The sequence below is a fragment of the Chionomys nivalis genome, chromosome 11 (assembly GCF_950005125.1).
Source record: "Chionomys nivalis chromosome 11, mChiNiv1.1, whole genome shotgun sequence".
Lineage (NCBI taxonomy): Eukaryota > Metazoa > Chordata > Mammalia > Rodentia > Cricetidae > Chionomys > Chionomys nivalis.
The window spans coordinates 38,485,299-38,506,320 of NC_080096.1; the positions used below are offsets into that span (position 1 = coordinate 38,485,299).

The window sequence follows — 21,022 nt, forward strand, 5'->3', positions numbered from 1 at the left end:
TCTGACTCAAAGAAACTAAACAACAGAAGCAGAGGCAGGTGGATCTCTGTGAGTTCCAGGCGAGCTTGGTCTCATGTTTTGAATTCCAGGCAAGCCAGGGCTGTGTAGTGAGATCCTGTCTAAAAATGAGTAAATAAAAAGCAGATAGGAAGTGTGAAGAGGGGCCTCCTAAGCTGTGATTGAAGGACGCTTGGAACCCACAGAGGAACCAGCTGAGCAGGTGAGTCCTCTGTCTAGAGATGTGTAAGCTGAGATTACACTGACTGGCCTGAACCAGAAGGGCTTGAGGGCAAAGATGAGGAAGAGATCAAGACACTTGCTGATCAACAGAGAGAAGCAGCTGTGTGTTGAGTTTGCTGAGAGACTGTTAGATAGAATGAAAAGACAAGATGACTTGGAAGGCAGGCTGAGCTGCACAGGGGAGGAACATCTGTGTGTGTGGCACCAGGCTCTACTAGGCATGAAGGGGATGCAGAGCTCCTATAGCCAGCCTGCCACTCCTCCCTGACTCCTGCCAACAGCTGACCTTGAAACAGAGGACTGATCTTTGGAAGGCTGCTTTCTCCCTTCCTCTGTCCTCTGCCCCTCGTGACTTTCTCGCCTACTTGCTTCTGCCTCTTCCTAGAAATTTCAGCTGAGTATTTTTGGAGGGTATTTAAGGAATGCAATCACAATACAAAATGTCTTTAAAAAGCATGGTATGGGAGACTGAAGAGATAGCTCAACGGTTAAGAGCACTGACTGTGTCTCCAGCAGTCCTGAGTTCAATTCCCAACAACCACACGTGGCTCACAACCACCTGTAATGAGATCTGGTGCCATCTGCTGGCCTGCAAGGACACATGCAGGCAGAACATTGTATACTAAACAAACAAATAAACAAGTGGTCTGGAGCTGGAGAGATGGTTCAGCAGCTATGAGCACTAGCTGCTTTTCCAGAGGTCTCTGGTTCAATTCCCAGCACCCACACGGCAGCTCCCAACAATCTGGAACTCTGGTTTCGGGGGATTTGATGTCCTCTTCTGGTTCTACCTGCACCAGGCACACAAGTGGTAGGCAAACATACACGCAGGTAAAAACACCTATATACATAAAATTTTAAATTTAAATTTTAAGAAAGCTTCCTGTGAGATACACATTTTGTAATGTGTATATCATTTTGTTGTTGTAGCCATTTTTAAATGTTAGAGCTTATTTTACAACTTAGAGGAAACCATCTCATTTCTTTCTTCTTTCTGGAAGATGTCTTTTCAGCCTAATGCATACTGTCCTCTCCGCGGAGGAGGAAAACAAGTATGGGCCTGCCTTACCGACAGCCAAATAGAACCCCAGCAGAGCCTCCGTCTTGGAAAACTTCACTGCCCTGACAAACAGGAAAGGGAATTCTAGGCAAATAGACCTGAACAAAAACATGCCGTGCCATTACAGTTTCTAGCTTTAGGTATCTTTGGACAACCTCATTTGTTGTTGACTCTTTTACATTAGTAGCCAGATTAAGACGGTGAGACTTCCAAGAGCCACCCGTTAGTTCTCCCAGCACTAGGGTACCATGCGTGTTAGGCAAGCACGTCACTCATCCGCAGCCCTGAGACCGAGTTTGTTGCATGTCTCTCCCCTTCTCACTGCTCACAGAAGTGTCGTGTGCTCCTCGATGCTGAGAGGCCCAGTTAATGCTCTCCTGAATCCTTCAGTGGAAGAAAGGAAGCCGTGTTTGTGCCACAGAATCAGCTGCATGAAGCTCACTTCACTGCCCATTTCTGGGTCCAGGCTGCCGCCTCTATGGTGCCCTCAATGTGCTGTGTGTCAGACAGTGCCAGGGAGATCGTGTGTAGCTCAAGTATGATATTTTAAAACTTTTTGTTGTTTTGAAACCTTGCCTTTTGAGGGCTGGTGTGCTATGGCCACTCCACCTGACTATGAAAGCTGTCTACGGTCCATGGACTGGCAGTGTGCTAATCCAGACAAGTTTCTTCCCACACCCAGCTGCCCACTTACAAGTTGTCTTACTTATGAATTCTTGTGTGCGTACACAATGCATGTGTGTGGAAGTTAGAGGACTTAAGCTGGTTCTTTCCTTCAACCACGTGAAACTCAGAGATGGGACTCAGGTCTTGGTGGCTAGCTGCTTTACCCATTGAGCCCCTAATCAAGAATATTTTAAAAGTCCCAAACCCCCCATCAGGAGATGGACAGATTTTTCATGTCTGTAATTCCAGCACTCAAAAGGCTGAGGTAGGAGGAAGCTCAAAGCTAGCCTATGCTTCATAGAAAGGTCTCTGACAGTTAGTGCAACATAGTGAGACCATAGGATCCTGTCGCAAACGGGGTTGAAGTGCTTCTGTATATATGTATGAAACTGTCAAAGAATAAATAAAAGATATTCTTTTAAAACTTAAAAGTTTTGCTTTTCTAAAAAAAAAAAAAAAAAGCAGAACTGACTAGGGCACAGCGGAAGAAGAACTTCCGCCCACTCTCACTGATCTCATGACTCCAATTCCTGTTGTTCAGCCTTGTTGTTCTTTAACTCCAAATCTGTTCTGTGTTTTTCTACATTCTTCAATACCTGGGTCAAAGGTTACTCTCTGTATGAAGTTGTCTCTGAAACCAGCAGGCATAGGCAGAGTGAGTTGGTTGTTTTGTTGGTTGGTTTTTAACTGTTTTTGTTTTGTGTTTGAGACAGGGTCTTAGTCTAGGTTGACCTTGAGATCACTGTGTAGTTGAGGATGGTCCTGAACTCCCGACCCTCCTGCCTCTACCCCCTAAGTGCTGAGTTTATTCTTTCCAGTAGATATTTAGTGAACACCTTGATTCATGTTTGTAGCCCTATGTAATGATTATTGGCTCCTTAACTGTTGGATTTTTTTTTTAAATGCGCCCAAAAGGACATTTCTTTCATGTAACAGGTTACCCACAGTCTGTATCAATAGTAATAGATATTCATTCAAATTGCCTGGTACAGTAGAAGGACAAGCTTTGCAACCAGATGAACTTGAGTTCAGAGACTGGCCCGCCCCTTACTGATTGACCCTGAACAAGTGTCTGTGCCTGTAAACCAAAGATAGCCATGACCTCCTCAGTGACCACTGCAAAACTGAATGGGCGCATTGTAAGCAGGCTGCAAACGCGTGGGAAAATGCTTTCTAATCTACAAAGAACTCCAAGAATGCAAGAGATAGTGACACTGTGAGAAGGTGGAACAAAGCAGATAGAAATAAGACCAGCAAACCTGCAAACAAGTAACAGTCATTTAAAAATTAGGACACGAACAAAGTGAATTTTACGAAGTATTTTTCCAAGCGCTCAGTAGATGTTCTGATTTTGTTTCTAGGTGCTCATTACATTTACAAGAGGAAAACATTGGGTAGAACTGTCAGCACTGCTCAATAAATACTGAGAAATGTATATATTTAAACAAAGAAAACCCCCAGGAAAATAGGGCTCAACTGAAAGTGAGAACCAAGTTTATACAGAAGCTTATTTACCAACAATTAATTTCATAAACACCATGATAATGATAGCAGTTTTAACTACTCCCCCTTTTTTCATTTTACAATGTATTTACATTGGATACTTTATACACACATACCAGTCCCTATAACCACCTCATGAAACAGAAAATACCATTCCCTTTCTACCAATAAGCAAATAGAGCATGGAGGGGGAGTGGAAATATAAATCCAAAGTTTATCTGAAGAGAGTGAGTCACTTTCCTCCCCACATTGCTAGCCATGAGCATTTCCCCCCTGCTAAGCACTGTTTCTTGCTTCTGTGCAGAATTCCCCTGGGCAGTTACAGTTCATCCTTCTGATCAAAGCGGGCTTCCTTTTTACCCAGAGATGCGCTGTCTTCCAGCTTGGAATTTTCATCTGGTTCCTCCTCAGAGTCCTCTTCATTGTCCTCCTCATCCTCCTCATCAAGTCCCCAGATGTCCTCTTGCCTGGCCCGCTCCTTTTCCCTCTTCCTTTTGGTCTCTTCTGCCTCCTTCTTTTTCTCCATTTCCTCATATAGCTCTCTCCACTGTTGCTCTACATCCTGTTTAGAGTATGGAATTTCAAAGTTTCACAGATGATATAAACAGATACACTTTAGAAACATCTGTAGCCTTCCCGTTGGCTTCAAGATTCCTAGGATGGTGTTCCTTTACATAGAAATTTCAGAACCTCTGGGGAGGAGAGGCTTCAAGATTCCTAGGATGGTGTTCCTTTACATAGAAATTTCAGAACCTCTGGGGAGGAGAGAAATCTATGTCTGGATGTATGATGTACCTTGCATTTGTAAATAAAATAGATTTAAAACTAGGCATAGTGTTGAATACCTGTAACTCTCGCACCTGTGAGGTGGAAGCAGGATCAAGAGTTCAAGGTCATCCTCTGATACACAAAGAATTTAAGGTTGACCTAAGATCCTGTCTCAAAATGAGAAAAGTAAAATGAAGTAAAAACTAAAATAAAGTAATTTAAAAAATAAAGTAGGCTGGAAGATGACCAAATAAGGAAAGGTCCTTGACCAAGTCTGATGACCAGAGTTTGGTCCCTGGGACTCATAGTCGGAGTTGCCCTCTGACCTCCACATACATTCTGTGGCACGTGCATGCACTTACACTCTAAATAGATGTAATAAACAATTTTTTAATGCTACACTAAAATGGATCCAGATCCATCATCTATTTATTTGGTGCCTCTATCACTGCCCAGCGCAGGCTAGACAACATTGGTATGTTGTTTGCGTTCCTCACAGCAGTGCGTAGGTTACTCATCCCACTTCCCATGTGAGGGAATCTGATGTTTGGATTTCTTATTTATTTGTTTGCTTATTTTGTCCTTTAGACAGAGTGTTGTTACATAGTGTAGAATGACCTGGAATGCTTTCTTTTTTTCTTTTTGAGACCTATGCTGCCCTGGCTTGTCTTAGAACTCACTGTGTAGACCAGGCTGGGCTGGAACTCACAGAGATGCACCTGCCTCTGCCTCCTGAATGCTGAAATTTAAGGTGTGCACCACCATGCCCAATCGTGGACTCTTTCTTAGTCCTTCCATCCCTGCTTCCCTTCCTGTAGTTTTACAGTGTTGGATGTGCCCTCATACCCAGCTCATATGGACTTTCTATATTTTGTTCTCTCCAAACAGAATACAAGCCCCATGAAGATAAAAATGTCTCAATTTTATTTCTTTGCTATATCCCCAACAACTGCTGTGGTGAACAGGCTCTTACCAAGTATTTGTCAAATGAATGTATGGTTTATAGATATCATGTATTGAACACATGCTAGATGTTAGGAACTTAGAAGATAGTTTGATATCAATTTTCCTAATCGATAGATGAGGAGAGTTAAATAAATTGTCCAAGTTCATATAACCAGTCAGGGACGGAGCCTGGATTTGAACCTAAGCAGTCTACCTAGGAAACTCATGCTCTTAACTAATATATGATAATGACACAGCATTACTATTGGACGGCTGGGGAGTGGTTCAGTCTAGGATGAGCGAAGCTCTAGGTAGATCTCTAGTATCACAAAATAAAGATGATCACACTAAGTTAAAATAAGACGAAACTAGATTAAGGAGTATTTTTAAAGCTGAGCACAGAATCAGCAAGATATCCCAGTGGGTAAAGGCAAATGCTACCACACCTAACAGCTTCTGTTAGATCCACTAGGAGTCAGGCCTGGTGCCAAAGACCTTTAATCTCAACTCCTTAGTAGGCTGAAGACCAAGAACACATGTTCCATGCCAGCCTTGGCTATGGAATAACTTCAAAGCCAGCCTGGGTAACTTGGTGAAACCCCATCTTAAAATAAAAAGTGAAAAGTTCTCGTAAGATAACTCAGTGGCAGAACAGTTGCATAGCGCAGCCTGTGTGCCTGGACACACGCACGGCTTTTGTGTGGGCTCTGGGAATGCGAACTCTGATCCTAATGCTTACACGGCACACGCTTTCTCAAGGAGCCATTTCTCCAGCTCAGGGCAGGTGGGGGTGGGGTTGTTTTTGCCTTTACCTTCTGTGTCTGGTGCTTTCTTGATAAAGTATTAAGCCCGGGCTATAAACCTACTTGGATTGGCCTTCCTGCTGCAGAGCCAGGGCATCTGGATGCAAGATGTCTTCCTTCTGAAGTCATCGTCCTAAATATCACCCCCCACATAAAATAGTGTCGGGAAGGGAGGAGCTGATAAACAGCAATACCTCTGTTTCCCACTCCTCTGAGGTGGACTGAGCATCTCCCTCTAATGGCGCACTGAGAAGGCATTGTGGCACACAAAAAGAGCATGGTTTCTGGGTTCAGGCTTCAACTCAACAAGTCAAAGGCTGTATGACCTTGGGCAGTTTAGCCTCCGAATCTCAGTTTCCATACCTAAGAAATGCAATAATATCTATATTGCAAGGTCTCCTTAAGGGCCAGGTAAGACATATTTTGAAAAGTGCTCAAAGTGACAAGTTGGAAGATGCCCAATGAATGTGAGTTCTCTGTCTCTCAAGGTCATGTGACCAGAGTTGGGATAGTAATTGTGGGTCCTGATTTTACAAATGACAGAATAGGACCTCTGGAATTTAAGGTGGAAAAATACCTCACCTTTCTTAATCCCCACGTCTTATTTCCGACCTCTTCAGCAAACTCTTCATCATTTGTTAGAAGGAAATTGTCAAATATACTGCCTGACTTCACCTGTTGAAACGAAAACCATGAGGTTATTACGACTAGGTTCCTAGAGGGCTAGAGTCATGGCGGAGGCCCAGAGCAATTGCTGCATAAACTCGAGGACCTGAGTTTGGATCCCCAGTACTGGCAGGAAATGTGTATGGCTGCGAGGATGCCTTGCAACCCCAGTGCTGTCTGGGGCAGAGACAGGAGGCTCATCGGGGCTTGCTGGCTGCCAGCCTTACTCTAGATTCAGTGAGAGACACTGTCTCAAGAGAACAAGGTAGACAGTAATAGAACAGGACACCCGACTTTCTCCTCTGGCCGTGGATATGCGCACCTGCATACACACAAGCTTATAAACCACACACAGTCGCTCGCTCTCTCTCCAAAAGGCTTTTGTCACATGTGTTTATTTGTATATTGTTTATGTTCATCACATGAGTGAAGGAGCCTCATAGGCTGGAAGAGGGTATTGAATCCTCTGAAATTAAAGTTATAGACTATTGTGAGCCACCATATGGGTGCTGTTAACAAAACCAGGGTCCTTTGCAAGAGCAGTAACCACTGAGCCAACTTTGCAGTCCCTTTCTCTATTTTCTTAAACTAGTATGCTAAGAAGCTGTGTGTAGTGGTGTATGCCTGTAATCCCAGCACATGGGAGGTAGAGGCAAGGGCATCGGGGTTTCACGTACCTTCACACTCTTTATGTAATAGTACATGAAACCCTGACATAAAATCAAAACAAAACAAATTTTTAGTATTTGTGACTAAAAGATTAAATCCATGTTTTGTAAGTTTCAGTGTTTAGTTCATGACAAAGGAACAAAATAGAAAGGAGCACAAGACACGGAGTTGAACAGATCAGTTCAGCTTTAGTCTAGCTTTATGACATTGGGCAAGTTACTCAATCCCTCTGAGTTGTTCCCTCATAAGTAAATCAGGAAGCCAGCCATGATAGTCCATGCCTGTAATCCCAGGATTACCAGGAGTTCAGGGTCATTCTCAACTACAATGTGAGTGTGAGATCAGCCAGGGCTACCTGAGACAATGTTGATGATGATGATAATGGGTGTGGCCCTTGATCCCAACACTCAGAAGGCAGCTGCAGGCGGCAGGCAGATCCCTGTGAGGTCCACGCTAGCCTGGTCTGCATAGTGAGTTCTAGGCCAGCCAGTGTGTGACATAGCAATGTGAGTCATGGAAAATAATAACTCTCTGACAGTAGTGTCATGAAAATTAGAACTAACATATTTAAAACACAGAGCCTAGCAAATGCCACTCAATGGATGAGAACGACGATTCTAACTTTTCTGTATCGGGATGTGTTTCAAAGGACCAAAAGGTGGGCTAATCTTTGATTGTGTATACTGACTAGATCATTGCCAAAATAGGCATGGTGGTGCACACCTTTAGTCCCAGAATTTGGGAGGCAGAGGCAGGTGAATCTCTTATGAGTTCAAGGCTGGCCTGGTCTACAGAGTGAATTCCAGGACAGCCGGAGCTACATAGTGAGACTCTGTCTCAAAAAGAAAAAAAAAGTCAAATAAATCATTATTAATTTCACTCCAACAGCTGTGTGAACAAGAAAACATTCCAGTATGAGGTTTGTGTGCCTCTCCTCTATATTTTATAAAGCTTTGTCCTGTTTTGTGACCAAAAACCTGTATTTTTTGCATGTTGCACATATATTTTGTTCTTAATAAGAAAGGCTTTTTATTTGGCTTACATCATTTCACTGACGCTGCATCCTACAGAAAAAATAAATGACAGCCGGGAGGTAGTGGTGCACGCCTTTAATCCCAGCACTCGGGAGGCAGAGGCAGGCGGATCTCTGTGAGTTCGAGGCCAGCCTGGTCTACAAAGGGAGTTCTAGGACAGGCTCCAAAGCTACAGAGAAACCCTGTTTCGAAAAAAAAAAAAAAAAAAAAAAAAAAGAAAGAAAAAGAAATGACAAATGGACATGGGAGAGCAGAATTCTTAGTTTGCTCTAAGTCATTTACTTTTAAATTGGCTCATAAAATTCCTTTTGCAACTGTGAGATGTTTTCTGACCTTTTGGGTCATCTGCAGTCTCGCTTAGAAAACTGCCCATTTGTTGGCTTGCCCATCTTTTCTCCTGAGAAGAGTGCTCCTGACCTCCTTGTTTTCTTCAGCGACCCCTTGTTCCCTCCCTACTTCACATCGACCCCCCAGGCCTGCTTCCTAACCCACTGGTCTGTTCATCTCCCATCTGTGCTCACAAGTTTTTATCTGCAAAGTGCAGGTAGCAGGAAGCATACTTCTGTTCCTGCTGTGGTCACTTAAATAAGAGGAAAGAACATGTGGGAAAGAGCGGCATTCAATTGTAAAATGCGGTCTTAACGATGTTTGCACATGTTAACTCATGGGAAGCTACTGGTTTTCCTGTGCTAGTCCTCTTGGATCATAAAGTGGAAAGAGCAGGGGCAGTGGGTAAAGTGCTCTCGCTGATCTGAGTTTGGATCCCAAGCATCTATGCAAAAGCCAAGCATCCTGGCCCAGGCCTGTAATCCCAACCCCAGGAGACAGAGATAGCTGGTTTCATTGGATAGCCAGTTTGAATAAAACAATGAAGTCCAGCCTCAGCAATAACCCAGTCTCAAAAAGTAAGATGGGCCAGGTGTGGTGTTGCGCACCTTTAATCCTAGCACTTGGGAAGCAGAGGAAGTGGGATCACCTGATTTCAAGGCCACCTTGGTCTACAAAGTGAGTTCCAGGACAGCCAGGGCTGTAACACAGAGAAATCCTGTCTTGAAAACTCAAACCAAATCAAAATAAAACAAAACAAAAACAAGATGGGCAATGATTGAGGAAGAACATCCAGATGTCAACCTCCGGCCTATACAGGGGCTAATATACCACACATACCCTGTTAGTTTGTGTTACTATCCCTTCAAAGACCATACAGAATCCTACATGAAGTTCTCTGCTGTCTCCTCCAAGCTTCAGCCCTGACCCCAGAATGCAATCACTTTCAAGTAGGGGAAAAGTAATGGACTGGATTTGGAGGCACCAGAATGGGAACCAGGAAGTGTCAGGGACTGGGCTGTCCAGCTGGGACAGAGACAGAGCATCTCGGGGCTGGACACTAATGGCTAGAGGGGGCAGGTCAAGAATGCTGTCTGTGCTTAGTCACTTCGCTTCTCCTGGAAGATGCAAGGATTCAGTGTTGAGCTGGACGGTCCTGGTTAGCTGAGTGAAGAGGAATATGACCTGGGAGTCAGACCTAACTGGAAATTATAAGGAAAAAAATGCCTATGAGGATGATGTCAGCATCATGAAGAATTATCTCACACACACACACACACACACACACACACACACACACACACGCACGCACGCACTTTGGATTTTAGAAATAAAGTCTCTGGGGCTTCATTCCAGATCAGAATCTGTGATCCTCTGTCAACATGCATTAAAATTAAGGCTTGGAGAGCACGCCTCTGATGTGGCTAAATTCTTCAAACAGGAAAAGAAGGTTTGCCTGTTTAGAGAGGTTGGTGGAGCTCAGAAATACTTTAAAGGCCAATGACAGGGCTCTGGAAGATAAGGACACTTGTGAGCAAACCTGGGGACCAAGCCCAGTCCCTGGAACCCACATGATGAAAAGAGAGAGCTGACCTCCACAACTTGTCCTCTGACCTCCGCCACACACTGGCCATGCACACATGGCCATGAACACACTGGCTATGCACACGTGTGTATACACTCGCAGAGACACACATTAAATAAATGTAATTGTTTTTGAGGAAGCAGAGTATGCACATCAATATGGTTTTATATGTTTACATGATATAGAAAGTTCTGGTTTACTTAAAAGTAACAACCTAAAAAAAGAAAGAGATAGCAACGTGATTGTGTGTGATTTGTATCTGTGTTCTCCAGATCAGCCAGGAAGGAAAGACATATGCTGTGTCCTTTCCTCCTTCCCTGCCCTTCTGAACCCCTGCCTGGCATCTGGTAGTGACTTCATTCCGTCTCTATGTTGACCTCCTGAAGTCAGAAAACTGAGAAAATGGGGGGGGGGGAGCAGGAAATGAATGAAGAATCTAAGAAAGTAAAACATGGGGGTGCTCATTCCAGAAGCTTTGGTGACTTAACAGTTAGAGGTGGAGGCAGGAGGAGCAGAAGTTCAAGGTTATCTCAACCTAGTAGCACGACGGAGGGAGGCCAGTCTGCACTTCGGGAGACCTTATCACAAAACAAAACAACTGAACAAATCCTGTAAGATCAACAAAGGCGTCAATAAGCACTAGTAGCACACTGGAGCGGGCCTGATGAAGAAAGGCTGCTGCTCGGGCCCAAGTTTGCTGCTTATCTTACTAGATGCATATCTTTAGGAAATTTATTCAACTTTTCTGAGCCTCCTTTTGATGTTGAGAAATAGATATACTATGAAAATTAAATAAACATACCAAGTCTTTAATCCAGTGGTGCATAGAGGGACTAAGTAAGTTTTGACTCTTAAAATTTTGACGATATCTACAATTACTCCTATCTTAAAGGTGAGTTGTTTGAGGTTGAGAAAGATCAAGATTTATTCAAGTCTGTAACTTCCAGGCTAGGGCTTCTTCTACTTTGTGGGAGGTACAAAGACTGCTGGTCAGGGGCTTTGAGCCCAGAGTGATTTACCTGCCAAAGATCCAGGCCAAGGACGCTGATGTTATAATAGTGGCAAATGGTGGGGTCAGGCCTGTATTTCGGGTTGTCTATCTCTGGGTGGATCCACTCCCCCTGGTAATTGGGATTGTCAATGATCCGAGGTTTCCATTCTCCCTACACAGAGAGCCAACAGTGGACCTGTCAGTAACAATTTTCCACTCTCCTAATATCATACAGTCAAAAAGCATCAGTGAGTTTATAAGCAGTGTACCAGACTCCTAGAACTTTCCCTCTCTTTGAGTAAAGACATAAGACTCTGCCCAGCTCCCTTTCCCGCCTACTGGGAGTGAAATGACTTGGCAGGAGTGGCCTGGCCCGGCCTGCTCTCTGAACAGGCATATTCATGAAGTTAAGAAAATGCAGCTTTTTGGAGAGCATTGTCTAAGTATCTTGGCACTTGGGCCTTTTCTCTTTCTCCTGTGTGGCACAGGAAACTGTGGCCAGATAAAATGCCTGCTCCAGTCAGGTTTATTGCCAGACCGTTTGTCAGCTGAGTCCTTTGGTGCTTGCTCCTGATATGACAGCAGGGGTTGGCCCTTTAAGATAAGTTCCTTCATCCCCTAAACACGTTGGACTCATGGGGATCCCACCCTTTGCCCTTCTGGCCTGCTTCGGAGACATGGGATTCCTGAGCCCTACACCATTTCCTGTTTGTATCTTGTTTCTTTAACTGGCAGCTTTTCCCAACTCTGGACAAGCTCCTCGCCCAAGCCTGCCTGAACCATTCCCTTGTGCTGGCTTTACCAGCCCCTCCCCCTTACAAGTGGGAGGAGCTGAGAACAGGCTCTACTGTGGCCACCGTCCTGTGTGGAGTAGAGAGGGAAAGAGCACGGGATCTCGGAGTTTCTGCTTTGTTTTTACTTTGTTTTATTTTGTTTTGAGACAAGGTCTTGTTGTACAGCCCAGCCTAGTCTTGAACTTGCAATCCTCCTGTCTTAACCTCCTAAGGGTTAGGATTACAAGCCTTCATGTTAGAAATTTTATTTTCTAAGTTAGGATTGACATCTCTCCCATCTGATTTCTCTGTATAAATTTTCATTGAAAAGCGAGCTCCTCACCTTGTACTTGGCGTTCGGTATCAGCGGCCCTTCCCACACCCCATCTATCTCCTCATTCCAGTCATCTGGCTTCTTAGCTTCTGGGTCTGGGATGAACTCAGAGTCCTCCCAGTCCTAAAACAGAATGTTCCTTCATGAGGATGGTGACATGATCTTGGAGGACACTGGGGACTCAAGTGAAGACAGGGGGACTGACTCTCTCCCCGCCCTGTCCTCCCGTTCTGCTGTGCTGTCCCGGTGTAGGAGAGAAAAGGCCTATACAGACCCCGGTTCCCCGTCGTTCTGACCTCGAGAGGTTTAGACTCGCTTCAGAGGGGTGTTATCCTTGTCTCTGCCCTCATCCTGCCCTCAGTCATGAGAGCTGCTGCTCTGGTTTGTCTGTGGTTTTCTCCCACACGGTCTTCACCTTCAGTCATGTTACCCTGAGCATACCTGCTAGACCTGGCTTGAACTCAGACCCTTATTTTCTCATGGCGCCAACCTCCCAGACACTTGACTTACTCATCTGCCCTAATGTCCTGACTGTACCTTCTTCTCCCTGAGATCAGCTTCCCAACTAAACTCCCTCTGACCTCGGGTTTCTTATCTTCAGGATCCTCTATTTGTAGCCGTTCATCCCATTTCCTTGGTTTCCTGGCATAGGGGTCTTTTATTTTCCTGGGAGGCAAGAAGTCCCAGTCATCTTCCAAGGCCCCCGTTGTCACCTTCTCGTTGTCAATCTTCACCTCATAAGTAGCATTAGGGCGGATGATCAGAGTGTACAGGTGAGTGTCTTTATTGATCTGGAAAGGGAATGGGTGATATTTCAGCTCCATATAGGACACTGTAGACCTCAGACACATGCTGCCTGCATGCTCCCCTTACATATTTACACACATTGTACCACATTCACCTCTCCCTTCCTCTAGTTAATACACCTACAGGGATTCTATGTTCACCCTGAGGGTGCATGCTCCTATAGGCTCACTCCTGTGATCCCCCATCTTCCAGCCCCTACTCACCTAAAGCTTGATCATTCTCTAATCTAACTTGTTTTCTGTCTGCCCTACTAAAATTGTGAACAGGGGTCATATATGATTTCTCTATTATGTCTAAGCTTCCAAGCTGAGATTTGCCCCAAAGGGGGACTCAGAACATTCAGCCCCATGTACAAGGCTGGTCAGGAAGGTCTAGCTTCAACACAAGATCCCTAATGCCCCAGGCCTCACAGGCTTTTCTGGACTGTTCCTGCCGCTCCCTCGCATACCAACTGTATCCGCCCTCACGCCATGCCTTGGTTTCGTAAGTCTCCTTGCCTTTGCTCATGCAGTCTCCTCTTCCAGGAGGTCATCTTTCCCCAGAATAGTCTCACTCATTTCCTAGAGCATACCCATCTTCAGCACAAGGGAAGCCTTCTCCAGGAAGCGATCCTTACCTAAGCCTCCAGGTGGAGGCAGAGCCCTCTTCTCTGCTCCCGCCTCACTTTCCTTTGCTTGACTCTTATCTTTACTCAATTGTGAAAGTTCTGGTTTGGTAAGATCTTGCTAAATTGCCCAGGTTGGCATTGAACTCACAACCCTTTCACCTCAGCCTTCAGAGTTGCTGGGATTACAGGCACAAATCACTGTATCAGGCTTTACTGTGAGTTTGGTTAATTCAAAGGACCTATCTGACTGGATCTATCCCATTCTCAAGTCCATAAGACAGAATTGGCATTTGGCTAATAATGCCTGTTAGGATTGTTGATTGACCATACCTACTGTGCTCTAGCTAATCTAGATGCCTTTGACTTTCTGTTACTGAGATAAACTGATCCATCTGTCTCATCTAAGCATCTCCTGACCCCCATGCTAATATCTAGCTGTGGGTAACAATGCCACACCAGACATCACCCCACATTACTTCCCCGTGTTTTCGGCCAGCTGTTCCCTTGTGAACTCCTACAATGTATATGTAGCACATCTCTAGGTCTACTTAATTTGTAAAACGGAGATGATAATGCTTAATTGATAGAGTTTTTATAAGGAAAAATGAGATAACATATATAAAATCTTTTTTTTCTGGGGCTGGAGAGATGGCTCAGCAGTTTAGAGGCCTAACTGCTATTCCAGGGGACCTGGGTTCAACTCTCAGCACAGGCATGCAGCTCATAACAACCTGTAACTCTAGTCACAAGGGATCTGGCCGCCTATCCTGGTCTCTGTGGGCACCAGTCATGTATGTGGAACACAGACACATATGGGCAAAATAACCATACATATAAAAATCAATAAAATTTTAAAAATTTAAAAATGAAATGTCTTGCTCTGAGCTGAAGACTAATCCACATACTCACCCTGCACTTGAGAGTCTTGTTGTTCTCGTGGTATTTCCCATGGTGATAAAGGATGACCTGTAGTCTGTTATTGCCAAAGCCACAGATGTCCGGGCCTGGAAATTAAACCCCAAAGTGTGATTTCACATCTATTTCAGGCAGCATGCCCAGTCTGAGGCCAAGACCCAAGACAGATGCAGCCTGTGTCGCACTCGGTATTTCCAGAAAGAAACAGATGCCACACTCAGAGTCAGGATTATTTGAGAAGGATTTGATGAAAGGGATTCTTCACAAAGCAGGAGGCGAGGCTTTGAGAGAAGAAGGTACAGAGCTGCTCAGGGAGAGCAGCAGAAAGGGCAGGGCAGGGCAGCACACCAGGGAGAGAGTAGGGGGGCACAGTAGGAGAGAAGCACGCTTTCAGCTGAGAGATACACCTCAAAACTTCCTCTAGTCTCCTGCCAGGGCCCCATGGGCCAAGCCCACAGGAAGCCCCTCTTAAGCCAGGAGTTTCCAGCACATCACTTAATTCTGACAAATTAAGCATTACCATCTCCATTTTAAATGGGCATGGCTCAGAAAAGTCAGGAGCCATTCCTACCTAGGAAGAGAGCCTGAGACCTCTCGGACTTCGTGACAATTCTTTTGAGAACTGGGTCAGAGTTGGGGAGCCCAGAGAGTGCTGAGACTTTCACATTATCGCTCTCTACTCATAACTCACCAAGAACTTCTTAGCCTCACACACACGCACATATTGCACACACAATGTGTGTACATACAACACAGGCACACACAACACAACACATGCTCACACTCATACACACGTACTTCACACACAACACATATGCATACAACACATGCACACACAACATAACACACGTTCACATAACACAACACACACTCAGACTCATACACACGTACCACACACACAACACATGTACATATAACACACGCACACACAACACACGCTCATACTCATGCACACATACCACACATACAACACGTATACATATAACACAACATAACTCAAATACACATACCACACACACAACACATGTACATACAACACCACATGCACACATACCACAACACATGCTCTCACTCATGCATACCACACATACCACATGTATACATACAATACACACACAACACATGCTCATACTCATACACATATACCACACACACAACATGTAATCCTACAACACAACACACACACACAAGGCATCTGCACTGTTCTCTCCCCACACTGGTCTTCTCCTTACTTCTTTACCATGCACTTGAATTTCATGCCTGAGCCTTTATGCACATTGTTGATTCTGCCCTCATTACATGCTCTCCTCTTCCTATTAAAACCAAACTGACCCTTTAAAGAATACTTAAAACACCTCCTCCAAATGGCCCCAGCTGTATTGAATCATGCTGTCTCTTGTGATCTCATAGTGCCTCATCAATATTTTTCCCTAAAAACTCTTTAAAGATACTATGTAGCCTTGGCTGTCTCACCAGCCAAATGAAAGATGAAGTCCCTGGGACTCAATAGCCCATAGTCAAGACAGGCATTCAAGGGGTCATGTTTGGTGCTAGGCTCTGAGGTATACCTCCAGGCCCCCAGGAGCTCACAGCCTCGGGAGAGAGCCGTGTAACCTCGGGGAGAAGGTGGGGACGAGGAGTCGAGGAGTAGAGGGTGGGGTGGCTGGCCTAGGACGTGGGATGGGAAGAGTGACTACGCAGAAGATGAACTGTGGAAAGTCTGTGTGTTCAGGTGATATGTAGACGGGCTGGCCTCACATTCCTAGCAACCTTTGTTCTGCTTCTGCCTCTGTGTACTGGCATGTAGCATCACACTTGGTTCAATACCCTTTCTAAACTAATTTTTTTTAAATTTTTTTTCCAGGACAAATATTCTCTATATAACAGTCCTAGCTGTCCTGGAACTCACTCTGTAGGCCAGGCTGGCTTCAAACTCACAGAGATCCTCCTGCCTCTGCCTCTGCCTCTGGAGTGCTGAGATTAAAGGCTTACACTACCACCTCCTGGCTAAATTAAATTTTTATGTTTATGTTTATCTTATGTGTGTGTGTTGCCTGCTAATATTCCTATGTACCACTTATGTACCTGGCACCAGTGGAGGCCAGAAGAGGGAGCTTGATCCTCTGAATGGTTGTTAGCTGCTTATATGGGTGCTGGGAATCAAACCTGGATCCTCTTAACAAGCAGCCAGGGCTCTTCACTGCTGAGCCATCTCTCCAGCCTGGCTCAATACTTTTGTAAGAATATAAATTTCATTCATGTATTCAGTTGCCTGAAGGGAGAAGATGCAGACTTTATAGACAGACTGACTCAAATCCTGGTTTTCTACTTGCCTTGAGCAAATTTCTTACCTTTATTTCCTCATCTGCAAAATGGGGAGAGTGATACACGGTACAGATTCCGAATCAAATAGAAAGATACTGCAGCAGACACGCTTCTCACACCCTGAGTGCTACACTCTGCATGAGAGAAAGACTAGACGCAGGTATGGGGGCTTGCGCCTATGATCTCAGCACTTGGGGATGCTGAAGAAGGAGGATCACTGCGGGTTTGAAGCCAATTTGGGCTACATATTGAGTTTGGAACTACAGAGTAAGACCTTGTAAGAAGGGGTGAGATTTAAGAAAGAAAAACTATGCAGATTTTAAAAGGGGCAATGAAGCTGAAGAGGGGAATTTGAAAGAGGAAGAGTACTACATGGGGAAAGGGAGGGAAGGGGAAGGGGAGGGGATGGGAAGGAAAGGCAAGTGCTAGCTGAGGCTGCGGGGGGGGGGGGGAGCATCTAAAGAGAATTAAGGGAATGTTAGTGCCTGCTGTCCAGCATAACCTTTCACTGACTTTGTACCAAAACATCCGGTTTAGCCCGCATTCTTCATCTGTGCTTCAGAGGCTGGAATGCTTGTTGTTTGCTGGCTCTTCAGTATCAACAGTTGAAGCTGGACTCAAGGTTGGAGCTAAAAGCTGGAGAGCCTCAAGAATGCCTAGTTACATATGTAGGCTACAAATGTCCCACTCTAGACATTCACAGATGCTTACAGGCGGTCATTTCCCTGACCCTGGCTGTAGTTCTCTCTGGGCAGAGCACTGTGCCTCGCAGTAGGTCTGTGCTCCTCCCTTTCTGAAAACTGGGCTGCATCTCCGTGTGCTATAGACTTGCGGTACCATGTACTTCCACACCGCTTTGGTCTATTTATATTAACATTTGGGCTTAGAGATGCCTTCTTTTCAGGTCTCTGGAGAGCCCTGCTGCATAGGGGATGTGGAGCTATCGAATTACAAGCTGTCTGTTCCAGGTCTAAGTCTTTTCAACCAGCACAGGGGTTCTCACCCAAACTCCCAGGGGCCGAGAGCAGCTGTTCCAGGGAGCTTACCGAACATGATGTAATACTGGGACTCTGAGTGCATGTCTTCCTGGTTCAATGTGGCAGGAAAGAGTTTCACATACCCACCGCCACAATCGATGCCTTGCTCGTGTTTTACTGAAAACTGAACCACCAAGGTCTCATTCACATTGCTGAATGGCTTAAACCGGGTGGAAAGGGCATAGAACTTGGCGTCTTCACTGGTCTGGAGACCTGGTAACAGAGAGAAAGAGCAGAGGCTTCAGGCTGAAATTCCCCCGAAAGTACCTAGAGAGACCCGGCGCTGGACTTAACCAAGCTCTAGTATTTCCTCACACACTAAGGTGTGCCAGGCGCAGTGCAAGGAGCTGTGTAATATTATCTCATCTGAGCCTCCGGGCAGCCCTGAAAAGTGGGCTCTACGCCCATTTAATAAGTTAGGAGGCTGAGTCATGGGGAGGAGGCGTGAAGCTGCATGGCATGGAAGCAACCTCACTGGAATTTCAAGCCACATTGATGCATTCCTCTGCACCATGCTATCGCTTGTTTTCTAGAGACATTTCAGCATCTTTCTGCAGCTTCATAAGTCAAGGCCCTGCAGCAGAATAAGGTTCTGCTCTGTATAAGTGCTACAGTAGAAAGGAGCCCAGAATTAGCTCGGATAATAGTTACGGTAGCTCACTGAATATTTTAATCACCAAATAATTGAGTTCTTTTGTAAAAGTTGTGTGTGCACGCATGTGTGTATGTGTGTGTATGTTGCATGCACACGTGTGCATGCTTCTGAATACACAGAGGCCAGAGGAAGATGCTGGTTGCTTTGCTCCATCACTCTCCACCTTGTTCCTTTAGACAGGGTCTCTCACTGAACTTGGAGTTGGCAGCCAGTAAGCCCGGTGTTTCTGCCCTATTTCTGCCTCAACACCAGCATTGGGGATCCAGGAGTACACGGCCATCCCAGCTTTTTATGTGGGTCCTGGGGAATGATTTATTTATTTTGTGTGTTTTGTCTGGATGTTTGTTCATCACATGTGTGTCATGCCTGCAGATGACAGAGGAGGGCAATGGATCGCATGGGACTGGAGTTCACAGATGGTTATAAGATGCTATATGGGAGCTGGAAACCTGGGTCCTCTGGAAGAACGGCGTGCGCTGTTCATATCTCGGCCACTGCTGACTCGTCTTCCCAGCCCTGATTCTAGGGATTTGAACTCAGGTCTTTATTCTTGTTCAGCATGCACTTTTAATGCAATGTCATCTCCCTAGCCCTTAACATTTAACTCTACAGAGGGTTTATTCATTCACACGTATTTAACCCTGACAATACAACATAAGGTGAGTTGTACCAATTTCTTCACTTTGCCATGAAGTCACTGAACTGGTTTCACAGGACACTGACCACCAATTCGTGGTAATGGCAGATCCTTTCAGTGAATAGCAGAACTGCCAGGGGCCCCAGAGCTTTTCTAGGTTGAGCATATGAAGCAATCAAATAGGAAGTGCCTTGATAAGGATCACACAACCACAAATGACAGACACGCAGAAATGCTCAATGAGTAAGTGAGTGAGTAATGAAGTTGAAGTTGGTAGCGTATGCCTGTGAGCCCAACCCTTGAGAAGCGGAGGCCAGGAGATAGGCAGTCCAAACCCAACTTGAGCTATGTGAGACCCGTTCTTCAAAATCAACAACAAGCTGGGCGATGGTGGCGCACGCCTTTAATCCCAGCAGTCGAGGCAGAGGCAGACGGATCTCTGTGAGTTCGAGGCCAGCCTGGTCTACAGAGCTAGTTCCAGGACAGGCAGGGCTACACAAGAAACCCTGACTCTAAAAACAAACAATCATCAACAACAAAATATGCTAAATTACAGGAAGGAGCACAGAGTCTGATTCAGAAAAGGGCTCAAGCATTTCTTGTACACAGAGCTCTGTGGTAAACACCTTCACATCTGACATTTGGCTGGAGCTGTCTCATTTTGAAAGGTATTCCTGCCGGGCGGTGGTGGCGCACGCCTTTAATCCCAGCACTCGGGAGGCAGAGACAGGCGGATCTCTGTGAGTTCGAGACCAGCCTGGTCTACAAGAGCTAGTTCCAGGACAGGCTCCAAAACCACAGAGAAACCCTGTCTCAAAAAAAAAAAAAAAAAGGTATTCCTATTTCTCTTGGAGCCTCTAAGGGGCTAGAAGAGCCAGGAAGGAAGGAATGGACAGAGGGCAGAAGACCACATTCTGAGGCTCTGCCCTGCCATACCCTGCTGTATAAACCAAACCAACCTTCTTCTCTCAGTCTCACTATGACCCCAGTGTCCTTCCAGACAACCAGAATCTAATGGACCACAGAGCATGGAATGCGGAGGATCAGCCGAGAAGCCAAACTGTAAGGAGACACGTGGCTGCGCAGACTGCTGGTGCTAGAGGACCAAGACACAAGTGTCCCAGGAGATGCCCCATCTCCAGTTCTCTATCCGCTGAAAACGGTTTTCCAGAGAGGATTTAAACGAGATTTTAAAACGCTCAAGTCATTTCATAATTCTCTCCTTTAATAAATATGAAAATGAGATTCATAACAGTAGCCAGATGGAGGGAGATGGGAAATCACTCCAGGGGATGATCAATGAACTCTATTTATAGAACAAAAGCTTTCTCAGACCAAGAACCTATGCCCTTAGTCCCTGTCTCGGAATTCGCCCTTCCTCCGCAACATTATTTGGCCCTTACGAAAGCTCTGTCTGGTGAGCATGGCAGGGGAAGGTTATCTTCATCTAAAATCAACACTCTGAGGAGCAAGAAGACAAGCTTCCATTACCCAGCTGGTCAGCCATCCCAGGCCCATCTGCTCTCCTCTCCATCACCCAAAGCTGCTCTAGACAGAGCAACATTCAGGTCCCTAGTGGGGCTTTCTCAGGTTCCCAGTGCTGAATGCTACCTGTAAAATTATAGGAGTTTGGGGGAGACAGCACAGGTTGGTGGAGATGGACTCAGTCCCTGGA

At 45.4% G+C, this 21,022-nt stretch overlaps 1 protein-coding gene across 1 annotated transcript in view; it reads right to left on the bottom strand.

Moving 5' to 3' along the window:
- Positions 1-3,609: 3,609 nt before the first annotated feature.
- Positions 3,610-21,022, bottom strand: part of LOC130884098 (calreticulin-like) — a 31,405-nt gene continuing 13,992 nt past the window's right edge. The window contains exons 3-9 of the mRNA XM_057785051.1: positions 18,065-18,268; positions 14,688-14,782; positions 12,946-13,155; positions 12,374-12,487; positions 11,286-11,429; positions 6,568-6,660; positions 3,610-4,031 (exon numbers count right to left, since the gene is read on the bottom strand). Coding sequence (XP_057641034.1) covers positions 3,789-4,031; positions 6,568-6,660; positions 11,286-11,429; positions 12,374-12,487; positions 12,946-13,155; positions 14,688-14,782; positions 18,065-18,268 — 1,103 coding nt within the window. The 3' untranslated portion in view covers positions 3,610-3,788. The remainder of the gene's footprint in view (positions 4,032-6,567; positions 6,661-11,285; positions 11,430-12,373; positions 12,488-12,945; positions 13,156-14,687; positions 14,783-18,064; positions 18,269-21,022) is intronic.